Source organism: Saccoglossus kowalevskii, chromosome 11, assembly GCF_978046115.1.
Source record: "Saccoglossus kowalevskii chromosome 11, keSacKowa6.1, whole genome shotgun sequence".
Taxonomy (NCBI): Eukaryota; Metazoa; Hemichordata; class Enteropneusta; family Harrimaniidae; genus Saccoglossus; species Saccoglossus kowalevskii.
In genome coordinates, this window is record NC_140651.1 from 26,394,105 (window position 1) to 26,410,229 (window position 16,125).

Here is a 16,125-nt window from a genome sequence, read left to right on the forward strand (position 1 = left end):
ATGACATTTGCCATACACGTTTTAGACACATACCGTACGACATTTTCCATACACGTTTTAGACACATACCGTATGATGTTTGCCATACACGATTTATACACATACCATATGACATTTGCCATACACGTTTTAGACACATACCGTATGACATTTGCCATACACGTTTTACACACATACCGTATGATGTTTGCCATACACGATTTAGACACATACCCTATGACATTTGCCATACACGTTTTAGACACATACCGCACGACATTTGCCATACACGTTTTAGAAACATACCGTATGACATTTGCCATACACGTTTTAGACACATACCGTATGACATTTGCCATACACGTTTTGGACACATACCGTATGACATTTGCCATACACGTTTTAGACAGATACCATGACATTTGCCATACATGTTTTAGACACATACCATATGACATTTGCCATACACGATTTAGACATATACTGTATGACATTTGCCATACACGTTTTAGACACATACCATATGACATTTGCCATACTCGTTTTAGACACATGCCGTATGATGTCTGCCATACACGTTATAGACAATACCATATGACATTTGCCATACATGTTTTAGACATATACCATATGACATTTGTCATACACAATTTAGACACATACCTTATGACATTTGCCATACTCGTTTTAGAAACATACCGTATGATGTTTGCCATACACGATTTAGACACATACCATATGACATTTGCCATACACGTTTTAGACACATACCGTATGACATTTGCCATACACGTTTTACACACATACCGTATGATGTTTGCCATACACGATTTAGACACATACCCTATGACATTTGCCATACACGTTTTAGACACATACCGCACGACATTTGCCATACACGTTTTAGAAACATACCGTATGACATTTGCCATACACGTTTTAGACACATACCGTATGACATTTGCCATACACGTTTTAGACACATACCGTATGACATTTGCCATACACGTTTTAGACAGATACCATGACATTTGCCATACATGTTTTAGACACATACCATATGACATTTGCCATACACGATTTAGACATATACTGTATGACATTTGCCATACACGTTTTAGACACATACCATATGACATTTGCCATACACGTTTTACACACATACCATATGACATTTCCCATACACGTTATAGACAATACCATATGACATTTGCCATACACGTTTTACACACATACCATATGACATTTGCCATACACGTTTTAGACACATACCATATGACATTTGCCATACACGATTTAGACATATACTGTATGACATTTGCCGTACACGTTTTAGACACATACCATATGACATTTGCCATACACGTTTTACACACATACCATATGACATTTCCCATACACGTTATAGACAATACCATATGACATTTGCCATACACGTTTTACACACATACCATATGACATTTGCCATACACGTTTTAGACACATACCATATGACATTTGCCATACACGATTTAGACATATGCCATATGACATTTGCCATACACGTTTTAGACACATACCATATGACATTTGCCATACACGTTTCAGACTCACGCCATACAACATTTGCCATACGCATTTTAGACACATGCCATAAAAAATTGCCATACACGTTGTAGACACATTCCTTATAGAAACATATCATATCTATGCATGCCTTAACACGTTAGTGACATATATCGTATATAAACAATGGCGGTGGTCGTCGCGCAACGCGTGTTCCAATTTTACGTAAACAAACGATGTATTACGTTGTTTACGTCGTATGGGACCCACATCCAGCATACCGTATGACATTTGCCATACACGTTTTAGACAGATACCATGACATTTGCCATACACGTTTTAGACACATACCGTATGACATTTGCCATACACGATTTAGACACATACTGTATGACATTTGCCATAACGCGGCGCGTTGACTGCCGCTAGTTAAACATACTGTAGATACTAGATTAATTCATTATTATGGCATCTTTAACATTAACATTTTTTAAATACTTAACTTACATATGCATGCTATATCACGTTATACAAATAAGCCTCATATATAAATTCCTCAACGCTTTTTATAGACACAACATACATACAGGGATGTGTTCCTTGTGAGCACATGCGTTACCACCTTACATGTAAATATATTTACACACAACTGTCCTTTCGCCTTATAGTCACGTGCTTTGTGTACACGTTTTACAACTTTATAATCACATGATATACACACATGATATCTTGACATATATATTTCTTGTAAATATATTCCTTAAAGGCACTTACCTTAACTAATTTGTACGTACATTGTAAACGCACGCCGAAAAGCCTTACAGACACATATGGAATTCATACTTGTCTTAACACATTATGCATACATTCGTTATAGATGTATTCACATGCCTTTAACACCTTATAGATATGTATCATATAGACACATGCCATAACGCTTTATATACACAGGCTTTATATTAAGTTTTACAACCTTATAAATACACAGCTTATAGCAAGCGCGACAGAGCAGTCGGTAGTATTAATATATCTGCATTAAGAGGTTGATGGTGTACTTGATCTATGGGCCATGCCATTTTGTTTGTTGTTTCGCAAATGTTATGCGTAGTTCCGTCTAGAATCCCTTCAATGCGGCACTTCACGCTTCGAAGTTCTATACTTCAGTTAAATTGATTTCTAATTTGGGTAAATAAACTGCTCGGCCGTGCTCGCCTGCCATGCTTTGCCTGCTACATAGTATAGACATTTCCCAACACGTGGATTGACTGGTGGTTTTTAATCGGATAAATAATTTTTCTTACTCATATTCGTATCTTGACGATTACATTTTTGACTTGTTAACTGTAAATCAAAATTGATAGAAATATGTATTATATTTTATATCGAGGGTAGAATCGAGTACTGGAACTGAAACAAATCATCGTTTTTCTTCGCCATGAAGGTATATGTTTTTATATATTATATACATCTACGTGATTTGGGTCATGTAGATAGTTATACTAGTGTAAGTGAAAGGGGTACTACTTTTACAACTGATAAATAGGGTCAATGAGTTAAATTACGGACAGTTTGATAACATAATCAGAATCAATGAAGATGGAATGTCTTCTTTGATTTCATTTCATTTCAAAGCAATATTACATATATGAGAAATCTCATGTCAAATACAAATATAAATTACTATACAGATATACAGATTTGTTTTCGTTTTTCCTATCCCGAATGACTCTCGGTATAAATAAAAAAATGAAAATTACTCAATATAATACGATATGTTTATACGATGACAGCAGTCTTCTTTTTTATTTTTTATTTTATTTGTTATTATTTTATTTTTTTATTTTTTTACTTTTTTTTTTTTATTATTTTTTTTTTTATTTGTTGTTGTTGTTGTTGTTGTTCTGGGTTCTAGGCTATCTTTTTAAAATGTATTAACAGGATAAATAAATTTTTACATTATCAGTATCAGTAACACCAGATATGGCTAATAATCAAGCTAAATTTCAAGTGAGATTGATCAAGTTTAATATTTCACTATATATCCATGTAAAAAATGTTTCAAATGGTTATGAGCCATTATTTAGAAAGAATAAACTGAAGTGAATATTTAAGTTTTATATCTTAAGGAGTAATTGTTTGGGGTCACGATGGGGGCATTGCTAAGTCGGTTGGTTATTATATTAAGAACATTATGGGTTTCATTAAGTTATTATAATAACTGATGATACGTCTAGCTAGTGTTGTGTTTAGATACTATCAGAACAAGTGACAGCTAGTAAATGCAGTTAATCATAAAAGGAAAGACAATGCCGATAAATCTTAGTTTCCCGTTAGCCTTTCTTAATGTATTTACAATTTGACAATTCCATGGTGTACACTTTACACTGTTTATGATTGTTATTTTCACAATTAAACATGCTAGGGGAAATACGTCTAGTGACACACTAATGTAGCGAGAGGAGTATAACTCTCTAGTAATCTCTACTAATATTAGTATTACTAGAATATAATTATCATATTATTATACATCTGTCAGAAATTTAGAATTTCTTCTGACAACAGATTCTATGATGTCATACTTTACCCATAATCATTTGCTTGAGAATCAAAATGGCTGACTACATAATACTGATGAAAAGTTGAATATCTGGAGAATGAAAAGTGATATAAAAAAAACTGTCAATTGTATTCTCCTACATTTGTGGAGCTTTTTTGAGGGTCATTATGTTGTTTGGCTTGACTTTTCCTTTACGTTTATTGAACAAGCTTCAGTGATTCATGTAATTGAATTGATTTTTTTTTATCTTTTATAAAAGTTCCATAGATTGCTACTATATAGTATGCATCATATTGTATCTTAGTTAAGCAGAATATGGTAAAGCATGTGCCGTACTTATGTATGTTCAAGAGACTACTATTGTGGACAATTGCATCTCGCTTCTTATCTGTCTTTGACTTCTAGCTACGATGAAATAACTACATACATGCTATGACAATTTATTGGACAGTTTTAACAAGCTTTCACAAAATTATCTTGTACAATGTCCAGATACACTAATAAAAACACTTCATTATGAAATTGATGCAGAAAACATCGCAAAGCGTAGATTTCTATGATCTACGAAAATGACCGCTGTCTAGTAATCTCTTAGACAAACATTAGTACGACACTTACTGTATACATACTACTATATCTAAGCTTTCAGATGATATACAGGTTGCATAAATATGATTAATCATTTTTCTGAACCATTTTCAAAGATGTCATTTAATTAATTTATGACATTTTCTGTTGTAGTAATCATATCTGTTTTCATTTTTATTGAAATTTGATTTATAGTGTTCTTTTTATTTGTTCACTTTCAGTAAATATCATGGTATTAATTAAAAATAGTACAGATGGACGCAGTAATTTTGTAACAATGCTATTTTGTGAGCGACATCTTCCTTCAAATAAATGGAAAATAAAACTTTATTTTATGGTAACAGTGATTATCACATTCCTCCTAAGCGTTATCCTATTCTGGTGGTCAGTGTGAATTGAAAATGGGTTATTATACAAAGACTAGTTGTGATACGTAGGTGTTTCCTAAAGGTAAATCGTCCATGACGATTTCAACGTTTCCGTACTCGATAAAAAAAAACAATACAGCCCACTGGTGGATCCAGAAATTCGGTAAGGGGGCGCTCCTATTGACGTGGCTGAAGTCACTGATACCTCCAATGGGCTGGGATTGTCAATTGATTTGTCATTTTTTTTGCAGGCTGAAGTGAGGGCGCGCCTCCCCTAAATCCGCGCGTGAAGCCTGTCCAATAACCGCAGGAAGAAATGATTTCCCAGTGAATAGAAACTGACCATTTATGACGACCGGTGAAATGGACGATAGGTTGATTTAACGGCGATCGAGCTCAATAACTTTCGTATTTATAGATAGATGACGAAAAACTTGATGAAAAATGTAAGCGATGACAAATCTAAGAATAATAGTACTGATCGGTTTCCAGCTTTCAGGTGTATGGTTGGGTGGTACAGTACGTGAATGTGATTGTATTCAGGTGTATGGTTGGGTGGTACTGTACGTGAATGTGATTGTATTCAGGTGTATGGTTGGGTGGTACTGTACGTGAATGTGATTGTATTCAGGTGTATGGTTGGGTGGTACTGTACGTGAATGTGATTGTATCCAGGTGTATGGTTGGGTGGTACTGTACGTGAATGTGATTGTATTCAGGTGTATGGTTGGGTGGTACTGTACGTGGATGTGATTGTATTCAGGTGTATGGTTGGGTGGTACTGTACGTGAATGTGATTGTATTCAGGTGTATGGTTGGGTGGTACTGTACGTGAATGTGATTGTATTCAGGTGTATGGTTGGGTGGTACTGTACGTGAATGTGATTGTATTCAGGTGTATGGTTGGGTGGAACTGTACGTGAATGTGATTGTATTCAGGTGTATGGTTGGGTGGTACTGTACGTGAATGTGATTGTATTCAGGTGTATGGTTGGGTGGTACTGTACGTGAATGTGATTCTATTCAGGTGTATGGTTGGGTGGTACTGTACGTGAATGTGATTGTATTCAGGTGTATGGTTGGGTGGTACTGTACGTGAATGTGATTGTATTCAGGTGTATGATTGGGTGGTACTGTACGTGAATGTGATTGTATTAAAATACGTGAATGGAAACATTTATCTCGCCATTAACATTAATGAGACAAACATATCACGAGTACCAATTATCATTTTAATATCATTTATTAAAATTAAAATACATATAACATGTTTAGAAAGTTATTCAGCCATTTATAAATGTTCTATGAAATACGAGTATATCAGCAGGAGTTGATCGGACTACATCACCATTGCCATTCGTATCGCTCCGCCATCGTACTAGCGGTCTACATCAGTAATGTACCGCATATCGGTTGCATTAATAATATGCGCAGGAATTGTATGACGTCACAACTACGTCACTACTGGACCTGTAAATAATAAAATAAAATAAAATAAAAGATAAGTTACATTGTGATTTATGATTCGGTGAGGGTAGAGTCTACACATCCGTTTGCTTTTTCGATGGCAACAAGGATCCTAAAATACAAAATAAGGAAAACGGACAATAAAAAGAACGTTATATGTATGTATTTATTTATAACACACGATGCCTACATTCTGTGTTATGATTGGTCAATACGTGGTCACATGGGGGTTATATACGCTATCATCCGAAGACGATGAACTATTCCCAAAATGACGTCACTTTGGGAATAGTTCAGCAGACTATTTTTTGTAATTATGAATTGAACTGTGTTGATACGACATTGGAAAGATCATAGTACGCAGGACGCGGAATATAAGCGACGTGTTCGTTGTGGATATTTGTGGATACAGCGTATCAGTTACCAACTTAGAAGGGATACAAGTTATAATTTGTTTAACACTCCTCCATTACCAAGTGTGCCACCCCTGCACTATTTCGCATTTTAATTATTTCTTATCACATTTGTTATTCTCAAAACAAGGTGTATTCAACACACCATCAGTATATAAAAATGTCTCATAAGAGGTGGACTATTAAAAACTCTGGTAGCGAACAATTATGGAAAACAATCCTATAGGGATGAATAACAGGACAACAATCCTGCACGTCTATTTCTAAAGAGAAATAGATATTCGAACAATTTTAAAATTGAAAAAAAAAAATTGCATAGTTTTTCTACCATCGCCCAGAGTATCTAATGGTCCAGCTCTAAACAAGACAAAAAGAGGTAATATAATTTCAACTTACTTGTAACACAGCGCCACCACATGTTCTAACCTATTCTTATTCTCTTTGATTTCGTTTTGATCGCTACATCACTTTCATCGGCCCTGTTGAAGAAAAAAATGGAATTATTTGTTTTTAACACTTGCTGATAAGCTGTGTGCAGCAATAAGTAATACACTTTAGTTTTTGAATAACATAATCCTCATACCCAATGCATTGATTTGCAATACTACATTATACCGCAATGTGTACTTACTCTCTTGGCCTTTTAACTGGTGTCACGGGATGATTCGTTGTCAACGTCGTGTTCGTCACTTCCACTTTCTGAGGAACTGTTGAGCCCATTAATTTGGCTCGCATTTTCGCAAACGCCGTCATTGGTTTCGTCTTTTTCTCTTCCGGTGGTGTTTCTTTTTTGGATGTAGTGTTTACAGTACATGTGTTATCAAATCGCCTTGGAATAGAGATTACTTCGCGGGGTTGATTAGTTGAAATGTTCTTCTGATAACTGCCAGTTTTCAGTTTCATGTGATATGACGCTAGGCTGTCACTCTTGCTCTTAGCAGCAGCATGGCTTGAAGATAGTTTGCAAATTCTCTCAAACGCCGCCATTGCTTTCCTATTTTTTTCTTCTAATATTTCCTTTTTCGGCGCAATCTTTACGTTATTTGAAAGCCATGGAACTGAAATTGCTTCAGCGTCAATGTGTGGATTCGATGATTTGTTTTCAGGGTGTTTTTCACTCGTATGTTTCGCCGCATGGTGCGGTCCTGCAAGCGGCGTGACGTCGCGACTTCTGTCGTTAGCGGGAGTATGGCTCAGTGCCTCAGTGTTGTCTTGATGTAATCCGTGCATTTCTGGTTTACTATCCTGACTCTTAGCAACCATTCTCCGGAAACAGTCACGGGAATCCATTTTGTCAGCGTATCGCTCTCTTTCTAATAATAGCTGCTGGCGTACGCTGGCAATTTGTTGCCGACTCAAAGTATGGAAACTATCAAATAAAGGCAAGATACTTGTATTATGATTTTGTCATTTTAAAATAGGTTAAACTCGAGAGTTATATAAGAATCAAAAACAGTGGCGTGTACCAGAAGGAGTACTTTCCATCATATCGACACAATCTCGGTATAATCACACATAATCGCTGTACTTACCATAAATATCGTGGCTTACCAGACATGGTGGGAAAGGAGACTGGTTCCAGATTCCACCTATTTGGCGAACATGTCGGCGGGTTTGCCCATGGATAGACTGGAGACAAATCAAATTAAGTTATATTTCAATATTGGAAATAACGCAGTATTAATACCGTAACATTTGTACTTTCCTAACTGTGTTCTATCGACGTTGACAAAGCGTGTTTCAATTCCTGCGCATAATGAATAAGTTAGCTTCAATCTCGCAAACACGTGAAAAAACACGTTAAAAACACTTACATGTTGCAAGCACGTTGAATGATCTTTCATATGATAACATTTTGTCTTGAAGTTGTGTGCAGTACGGTTAGTTTGCAGAGGTTTTTGTAGATCTGAGCGAAGCGATGCGGTAGTACCGAAAGTGAGACAAACAATGCGTAACGTTCTGCGCGCCTAGTAACGCGCATAACTCTTGTAGCGTAAGCGCGGAACAATCGAACGAATAGCGCCGCCTGTGGTCGCATGTGGTAATATCAATTCTCCAAGAATCGTTCTCCTCTCTCCCTCTTCTCGACCGTGACTTTTCAACTTGGCTATGAAAGTTTATGAGGCTTTCACAAGCTAAGGAGAACGTGATGAAACTCACGAGAGAAATCACTAAAATTCCGTTGCTTTATAGTTGTACGACGCTCGGATGTCCAGCGGTCGAGAATTGTACTCAATCCTGGGCCCGGGGGTAGCCTTGCGTACAGTGCTGTGTGTAAGGGGACGCGTTTGGTTGATAGATGTCCCCACCACAGCCCTGCGTACCTCCATAGACAAAGTCCGGGAGCGCACCGTAATTGGTGCGCAAGTTAAAAATAAGTAGTTTCCCAGCCGAAATCGGTTGAAATGGCGATAGTTATCCGTAACAAGCATTACAAAGTTATCTGAAACTGAAATGTCTTTAAATAACAACTAGTAAAGACGGACAAATTGTAAACCGGAGGAATTATCCACCAAACGCCGCCATTTTTAATTTCATTCACGCGAGAGAATGCGTTTGTTTTTAGAGCAAAGTAGCCGATTTCATCCACAACTGGACTCCGAACTGGGAGTTCTAGATATATCTGGTAATCGATCATCATTTTTGGTACCTGGGCATGTTATTTCATTAAAAAGGTTATATTTTTCAAAGTCCCGGACTTTGTCTATGGAGGTACGCAGGGCTGTGGTGGGGACATCTATCAACCGAACGCGTCCCCGTACACACAGCACTGTACGCAGGGCTAGGCCCGGGGGCAGTTGATACCTGGGTAGGGAGGTGCCCCTGAGTGCTCAAAAGTGTGAACATTTTTATACCTCGATAGTGGCAAAGTCTATACCCATATTTATACCAAAGTACCATTTCTGTCATCACTGTTTATTCCAAATAAACCAGTTACCGTATTTGCTCTATTAGAAGAGCATCTCCAATAGAAGCACATGTAAGCCAACAGTTGCATTATATATTGATTTCTTAAAATATGTATTTTGACCATAAAAACACCTCTGTCACTTACATAAGAGCATATTATTAACACAATGTTCAAGTTATTTAGATTGTTAAATGAGAAACAACAGTTCGCTTTCTCTTTGATCTCCTTAGGGGTCCGCTATCAGAAACTCAAGGTTGAACAAGTATACCAAATCGGAAAAATATTACCGATATTTATACCTATCTTGACCAGAAATAAGACCGATACTTATACCTAAAATCCACAAAAATGAGACCCATTTCAGGGGCACGTCCCCATTAGGCAAGTTCTATGTATCCCCGGGATCCTGGGAAATATTAAATAGTTGAATTATTCGCAATGAAAGTTGTACTTTTACGGTGTGCATTCGCTGTAGATCAATAAGCAAAATAGTTCCAATGTCGGGTTTCGGCATAATGTGTGTTTGTCGGTTTCGGGTCGACGAGTGTTAGTGTGTTAGAAGTAAATAATTAGATTTGCCGGGTTATTAGATTGTTTTTATCAGATGCCAACTCTCAACTACAATTATATTTAAGCATTTTTAATTAAAATTTGCAGTTTGTACTTTTCCCAGCCTGTATACAGTTGTCTTTATTGTGTAAGATTTGTGATATCCAGACTCATGGAACACATGTAAAAATGGGTCCAAATAAGGTAATATTTTTAATGACCTCATGTACGTATTTGCATACAAATTGTATATCATTAAGGTCATTCAGCAAATGTACACATACGTTGTGTAATACCCAACATTAGTTTGTACATATGACTATTTTCAAAACATAAATTCACTAATTCGTTTGTTTTTATTGCCATTGCAACACAATGTATGTAGTGAATGACGTAACAAACATTGGTTGTAAATTAGAATCTTTATGATCTCCAGTAATTAAGAAAATTCAAGATATTATCAAAAGTCTGCATTGCATTAATCGATTTCTCTGAATTTGTGCATGCTTCTTATACAAATTCATTAATATAATGAGTCTCGGATATTGAATGTCATTTTTTTAGAAATCACGATTTTAAGTGACGTAAATACAAATCTGAAAATGATACTTTGAATTAGTGATAAATGCAGGCAAATATTCTAAGATAAGTATTTTTTTTCAATAAACATTACTCGTATTCTTTTAAGTAAAACAATCCAAATGAAAATTTTTAGGAGAAACCAACAAAACATGGTATTATTTAAAAAAAAAGATATTTCTTTCCGGAATTTTAATCATAGAAACGCTGTAGAAAACACATAGCGGGATGGTCGTCACCTGCGCACGCGCGGGAATTGAGTCCCAACCGACGATAACAACATACGCTAAGAACCCAAAGGCTCATGGGTACACGCTTGTTTGTAAACAATGACACGCTATAGCCATCTGACGCATACGCAGGTGACGACTCCCCCGCTTTAATTAACTTGCGTTACAACCCGTTTGTATATCGGTTACTAATTCTGTTTTCAATTTTATGCTCGAAAACAAAGCACATCTGCTGAATTGTTTGGTAATGACTTAATGTGATCTCGTGTGAGGATTATTTTAACGATGAACGGACAACTCATTTCGTTATTATTATTACTTCATATTATGGACACTGGTGGCGCTAACACTGTTTGCCATGCTATTGGATGTTACCGCTCTCTGCTTTTCTACAGTAAGTTACAGCGCCACCTATGTTTTCAGTGCAAAGGTAACCATTTGTGTAAACAAGCGATCAAAGGATACAGAGGCAAACCTGCAAACCGCAATATAAATGAGTATTGATAGTATATTTAAAAATTGGTATTACTATACATTTTCAGAATATTAAATGTGACTTTATTTAATAAGCAATAGTGTTGTAGTTTGAAAGTTTATAAACCTCCTGGAGACCTCCTTGAGCAGACCACTCAAGTACCCAAGGTTCAAAATTCACCTGTTTAAATAATAACAATTCCATACCCATTTTCGCATACGCTGTTGAGCTATAAAATATATAATTTCTTCAATTTGTACATTGAGATTCTTGAATTAAGTCCTCCAGACATGTTTCTTGGATGCCTTAAAAAGATACTCCAGGGGCTTTTGGATGTTTGTATTGAGTCATGATCACTGGAAAACAAATATTTTATACGCCTAAATGCATTTATGAATTTCAAATTGGGGAACATGCTTGGCCAAAATATTTACTCCTAATTACATTTTTTTTAAATATTGCGGACACGACTGTTTCCAGAATACCACCCCCGGTCCAAGTATGAGATTAAAAAAATAACACAAATATTTTACTTGAAAAAAAAAAATATTTATTTACATTTGGTGTTGGCACACCATGTATTGGCACCTCTCCCTGCACCCATAGTGAAGTTAAAAGAATAAAACTAAACATGGAAGAAAACAACATTTGGTATTTTGTCTCAATTATATACATAAGATTTAAAATAATCACAATATGTTCATTTAGCGCTCAGTCTCATCCAATCAACAAGCTAGAATAAGACAACTCAATATATCTCAGATTTAAGGTTGAGAAGTGACAGCCCAGGGTAGAAAAACGATGTACAAGTCTGTTTGTTGCTAGGTTCACAGCCAGAAAATGTTAAGAAAATCTATCAATGTTCATAAAAAGTCGTTTATTATACAGGTATTTGTGCAACTTTCATTGGTACATTAAGGTGGAGGATAACAAAGTCTCAAATTGGTTGCTGACAACAAAAAAATACAAAATATTTAGTAACATTTTTCAGCAGTGAGTTTGAGATGCATACTCTTATGAACCATATAAACCAATTATTAATATATAATATTATAAATAATTTAATAAAATTATTTTTGTGAACATCAAATGTCTTTTCAAAATTAGTCATAGTGCATATTGTACATTAAGCAAAACTGCAGATTTGTCGATAACAACATGTACAACTTGCATTTCTCACTATTAAAAGCACATGTGTTTTTAATATCGGTAGTTAAAGGTGTGATCATTGCATAATATACAGAATTCACAAATTCATGATTCTAACATGGTGTTTGATGTTTCAGTTTTAAAAAAAAAACAGTTTACAGTTTAATGACCTTATTTTCTAAATCCATAATTGGGCATTTTAACAAATTTACAGTAGTCAGTGACGCAATTTCCACTAAGTAAAGTAAATACTTACAAAAAACCAAAGCAGACTTTATAAGCAAAGATATTTGAAAAAACACAGGTATACACAAATATTAAAGATATAACACACTATATAACATATTTCTACTACATTATTCTTACACCTGTATATATTGCACACAAAGTACAGTCCCCCCCCCACCCGTTAGTGTAAAAAATAACGTGGAATGATTTGCCAGTATCATACCCCAAACCCTCAGTGAAAAAAACAAAAAAACTGTGAGTAGCCAGTAACACCAGCTGAAAATATAAAATTGCTTTTTAAACTTTTCATCTTATAATTTTTTTTTTTTTACATGATTACATCATAATTGCATTAATGCAGAAGTGGATTTATAATCAACAATAATAACATGGATCTGGAGTAGTTATCATAGATTAGCAGTTGTCATGACGACACCCATTGTGACAATGTACCAATAAATCTAAAACTTCATTTCATGATGACAACTTTTAATACACAATCATTCTTCGGCAGACCAGTTCTTCACACTATTTACAGATATTACAGATATTACTTTTAAAATACAAACTTTTGGTCTCATACAAAATATATATAAAAGCAATGTATTGAGAATTTATACATCTGTTTACAAAACACTAATAGTCATTTAAAGACAATTATGAGCAAGATATAAAAAGTATTTAAAAAATAGAAACCAATTTTAATTTTTTTTAATAATATTCAAAATTATGTACTCAGTTTAATAATTTCAATAAAGTACTATTTCTGTAAATAGAAGGAAGATCAAATTGGTGCTTTCACCCAGTGTTTTCATGAGTGGGAGGGGTGGAAGGATACATCATAAAAGGTGAGAGTAAATAACCCTCATGTCAAAAAGACATGACAGAAAAACAAATAGATCAACTGGACTGCCAGTCATTCCAAGCAATTAAACTCTCTTGTATTACAATTCAATATAACAAAACACAAACATATTTGTACTTCATTTTGAAAAAATTGTCATAACTGTAACATCTCGGAAATACTTAACACATCCTAGCTGAAAGCTTCCAGAGATAGCTGATGGTATACAAGAGTGTCAGTAGACGATGCATCAAAATGACTCAAAGTTAAACATAAAATTGTATGTTTGCGAGGGAATGATTATCATGAGAGCATTACATGGTATAGATGTGGTTTGGTGAAGCATGAATCTTTGGCAGAATGCAGACAACATGAAGAAAGGTGCAGAAAATATTTTTCAAATATTGTTTCTTCTTGACCAGTCTTGTAACTGTACTCAGTATGGTTGTTGTGGCGTCTGTGGTTGTCATGGTAATGATGCAAACGTGTCCGATGGCTCAGAATGGTTGAGAGAAATGCAATGAGAAGACGGCTCATGTGGGGATGAATTTATAACATCAGTAGTAACAACAGTATGGACAGATTTACAAAACAATATGCCTAACCATATTTTAACATGTAAAATATATTTTAATCCCTGCAATAGTTTGTAAAATAAAACTCATAACTAACCCTAACCCTCAATCTTCGCATGCCAAAATGTTGGTAACATTATTCATATTTTAATACATTTTCCAACAACTCCTTTGTTAATTTTGAACAAAATGGGAATAATTTTCTATTGCCTGCAGGCTTTGATCAAAATTATTCCAAAAAAAAAAACAGAAAAATTTGTTTATTTTGAAAAAAGTGAAAAACACTGACTGAAATGCACTTTTTTCTACAACCACATTTCTTTCTTAAACTTTCCTGTCTTGTCTTATGTATGTGATTGTCATTTGTTGCCAGAAGTAATTTCAGAGCATACAATAATGTTCTATATATTTAGTACTAAGTTTATTTTTTGAAAAATTGAAATTATTTAATACTACGTAAAAACAATCGGGTGCTGCCCACTGCTGTACATGCGCTTCTTCTGGCATTGCATTTCTTCGTCAACTATCTTGGGGTCAAAGGGCATGTTGCTCCATTCCTCAGAGTCGTACTGCGAGTCGTTGAAGTTGCTTTTCATTCTCCGCCTACGTGTTAGAAAGTAGACAAATTGTTAGTGCATTGTATGTACAAAGTCTCTAGTTGGTGATGGCACATAGCTCTTTCATGTCAGCTTCAGTTATTTAAAGGTTTACTCTGAGACGCCGATACTTATTTGCTCTATTAGTGAATCTTTAATATTGTGTGCTGGATCATTGAAATGTGACCTATTTTTGCCATAGACACACCTGTGTCATTTATGTAAGCGTTGCACTACTAATAGAGCAAATACAGTGTAAAGTTAATTGCGATAGTGACGTATTTAATGTTGAGAATATGTACTATTGCAGGAAATATACACTACGTGTGTTTTAATTTGAAGGATTTTCAGCATGTCCGAATAATCGTGGTATTTTTTTGTTTGATTTTCTTTTCCGTAATTCATGTTCGTTCCAAACTACAGCAGTCTTCAGTAATTCAGAACCAGGGTGACTTTATTTACAAATTTCCGCCACAAGACTTGTTTTGCCCCCAAATAGCGTTCCATTTTTTTCTGGCATTTTGTCCACTGTTCCGAACACCAAGGTCACATAGGTCAAGATACCAGTAGAGAATAAAACACTATTTTTGCGAGGCCAAAACAAATCTTCTCGCAACAACAAGATCTTAGCAAAATAAGGTCATTCATATTCAGGTATCAATATTCCATATTGTGAACTATTCAGTGCATGTGTATTTCCCTTAAATTCTGTGAAACAATAGTGTCATCAGTATTTTCACTAAAAGAGACAGGGGATAATTTAGCCTGCAATTCATATCCTAAATGAAATGTTTATCCATCTACATGTACATTTCTTGAATTCGTTTGGTACACCATGAAATAACTAATAACTCCATTCTTCACAGCATCAGTTTATGACATTTCAGTCATAATATTACTTAGATAAACTATTTGTTCATAGGTGACATTAACCTTTTCACCAGCAATTCTCTGTTTTCATCACAAATTCACAAAATAGTCCCATTTATAGTTGGCACTTTCCTTCAGAAAATTGGGACGAAAATAGCCACATACTTGAGTAAAAACTGAAAATGGATTCAAATTTTGTCTG

At 35.2% G+C, this 16,125-nt stretch overlaps 1 protein-coding gene across 2 annotated transcripts in view; it reads right to left on the reverse strand.

Moving 5' to 3' along the window:
* Positions 1-12,188: 12,188 nt before the first annotated feature.
* LOC100372845 (protein FAM228B-like) overlaps positions 12,189-16,125 on the reverse strand; it is a 46,568-nt gene continuing 42,631 nt past the window's right edge. For both annotated transcript variants that reach the window (XM_085505075.1, XM_085505076.1), the window contains one exon: positions 12,189-15,060. In XM_085505075.1, the coding sequence (XP_085361201.1) occupies positions 14,910-15,060 (151 nt within the window). In that variant the 3' untranslated portion in view covers positions 12,189-14,909. The remainder of the gene's footprint in view (positions 15,061-16,125) is intronic.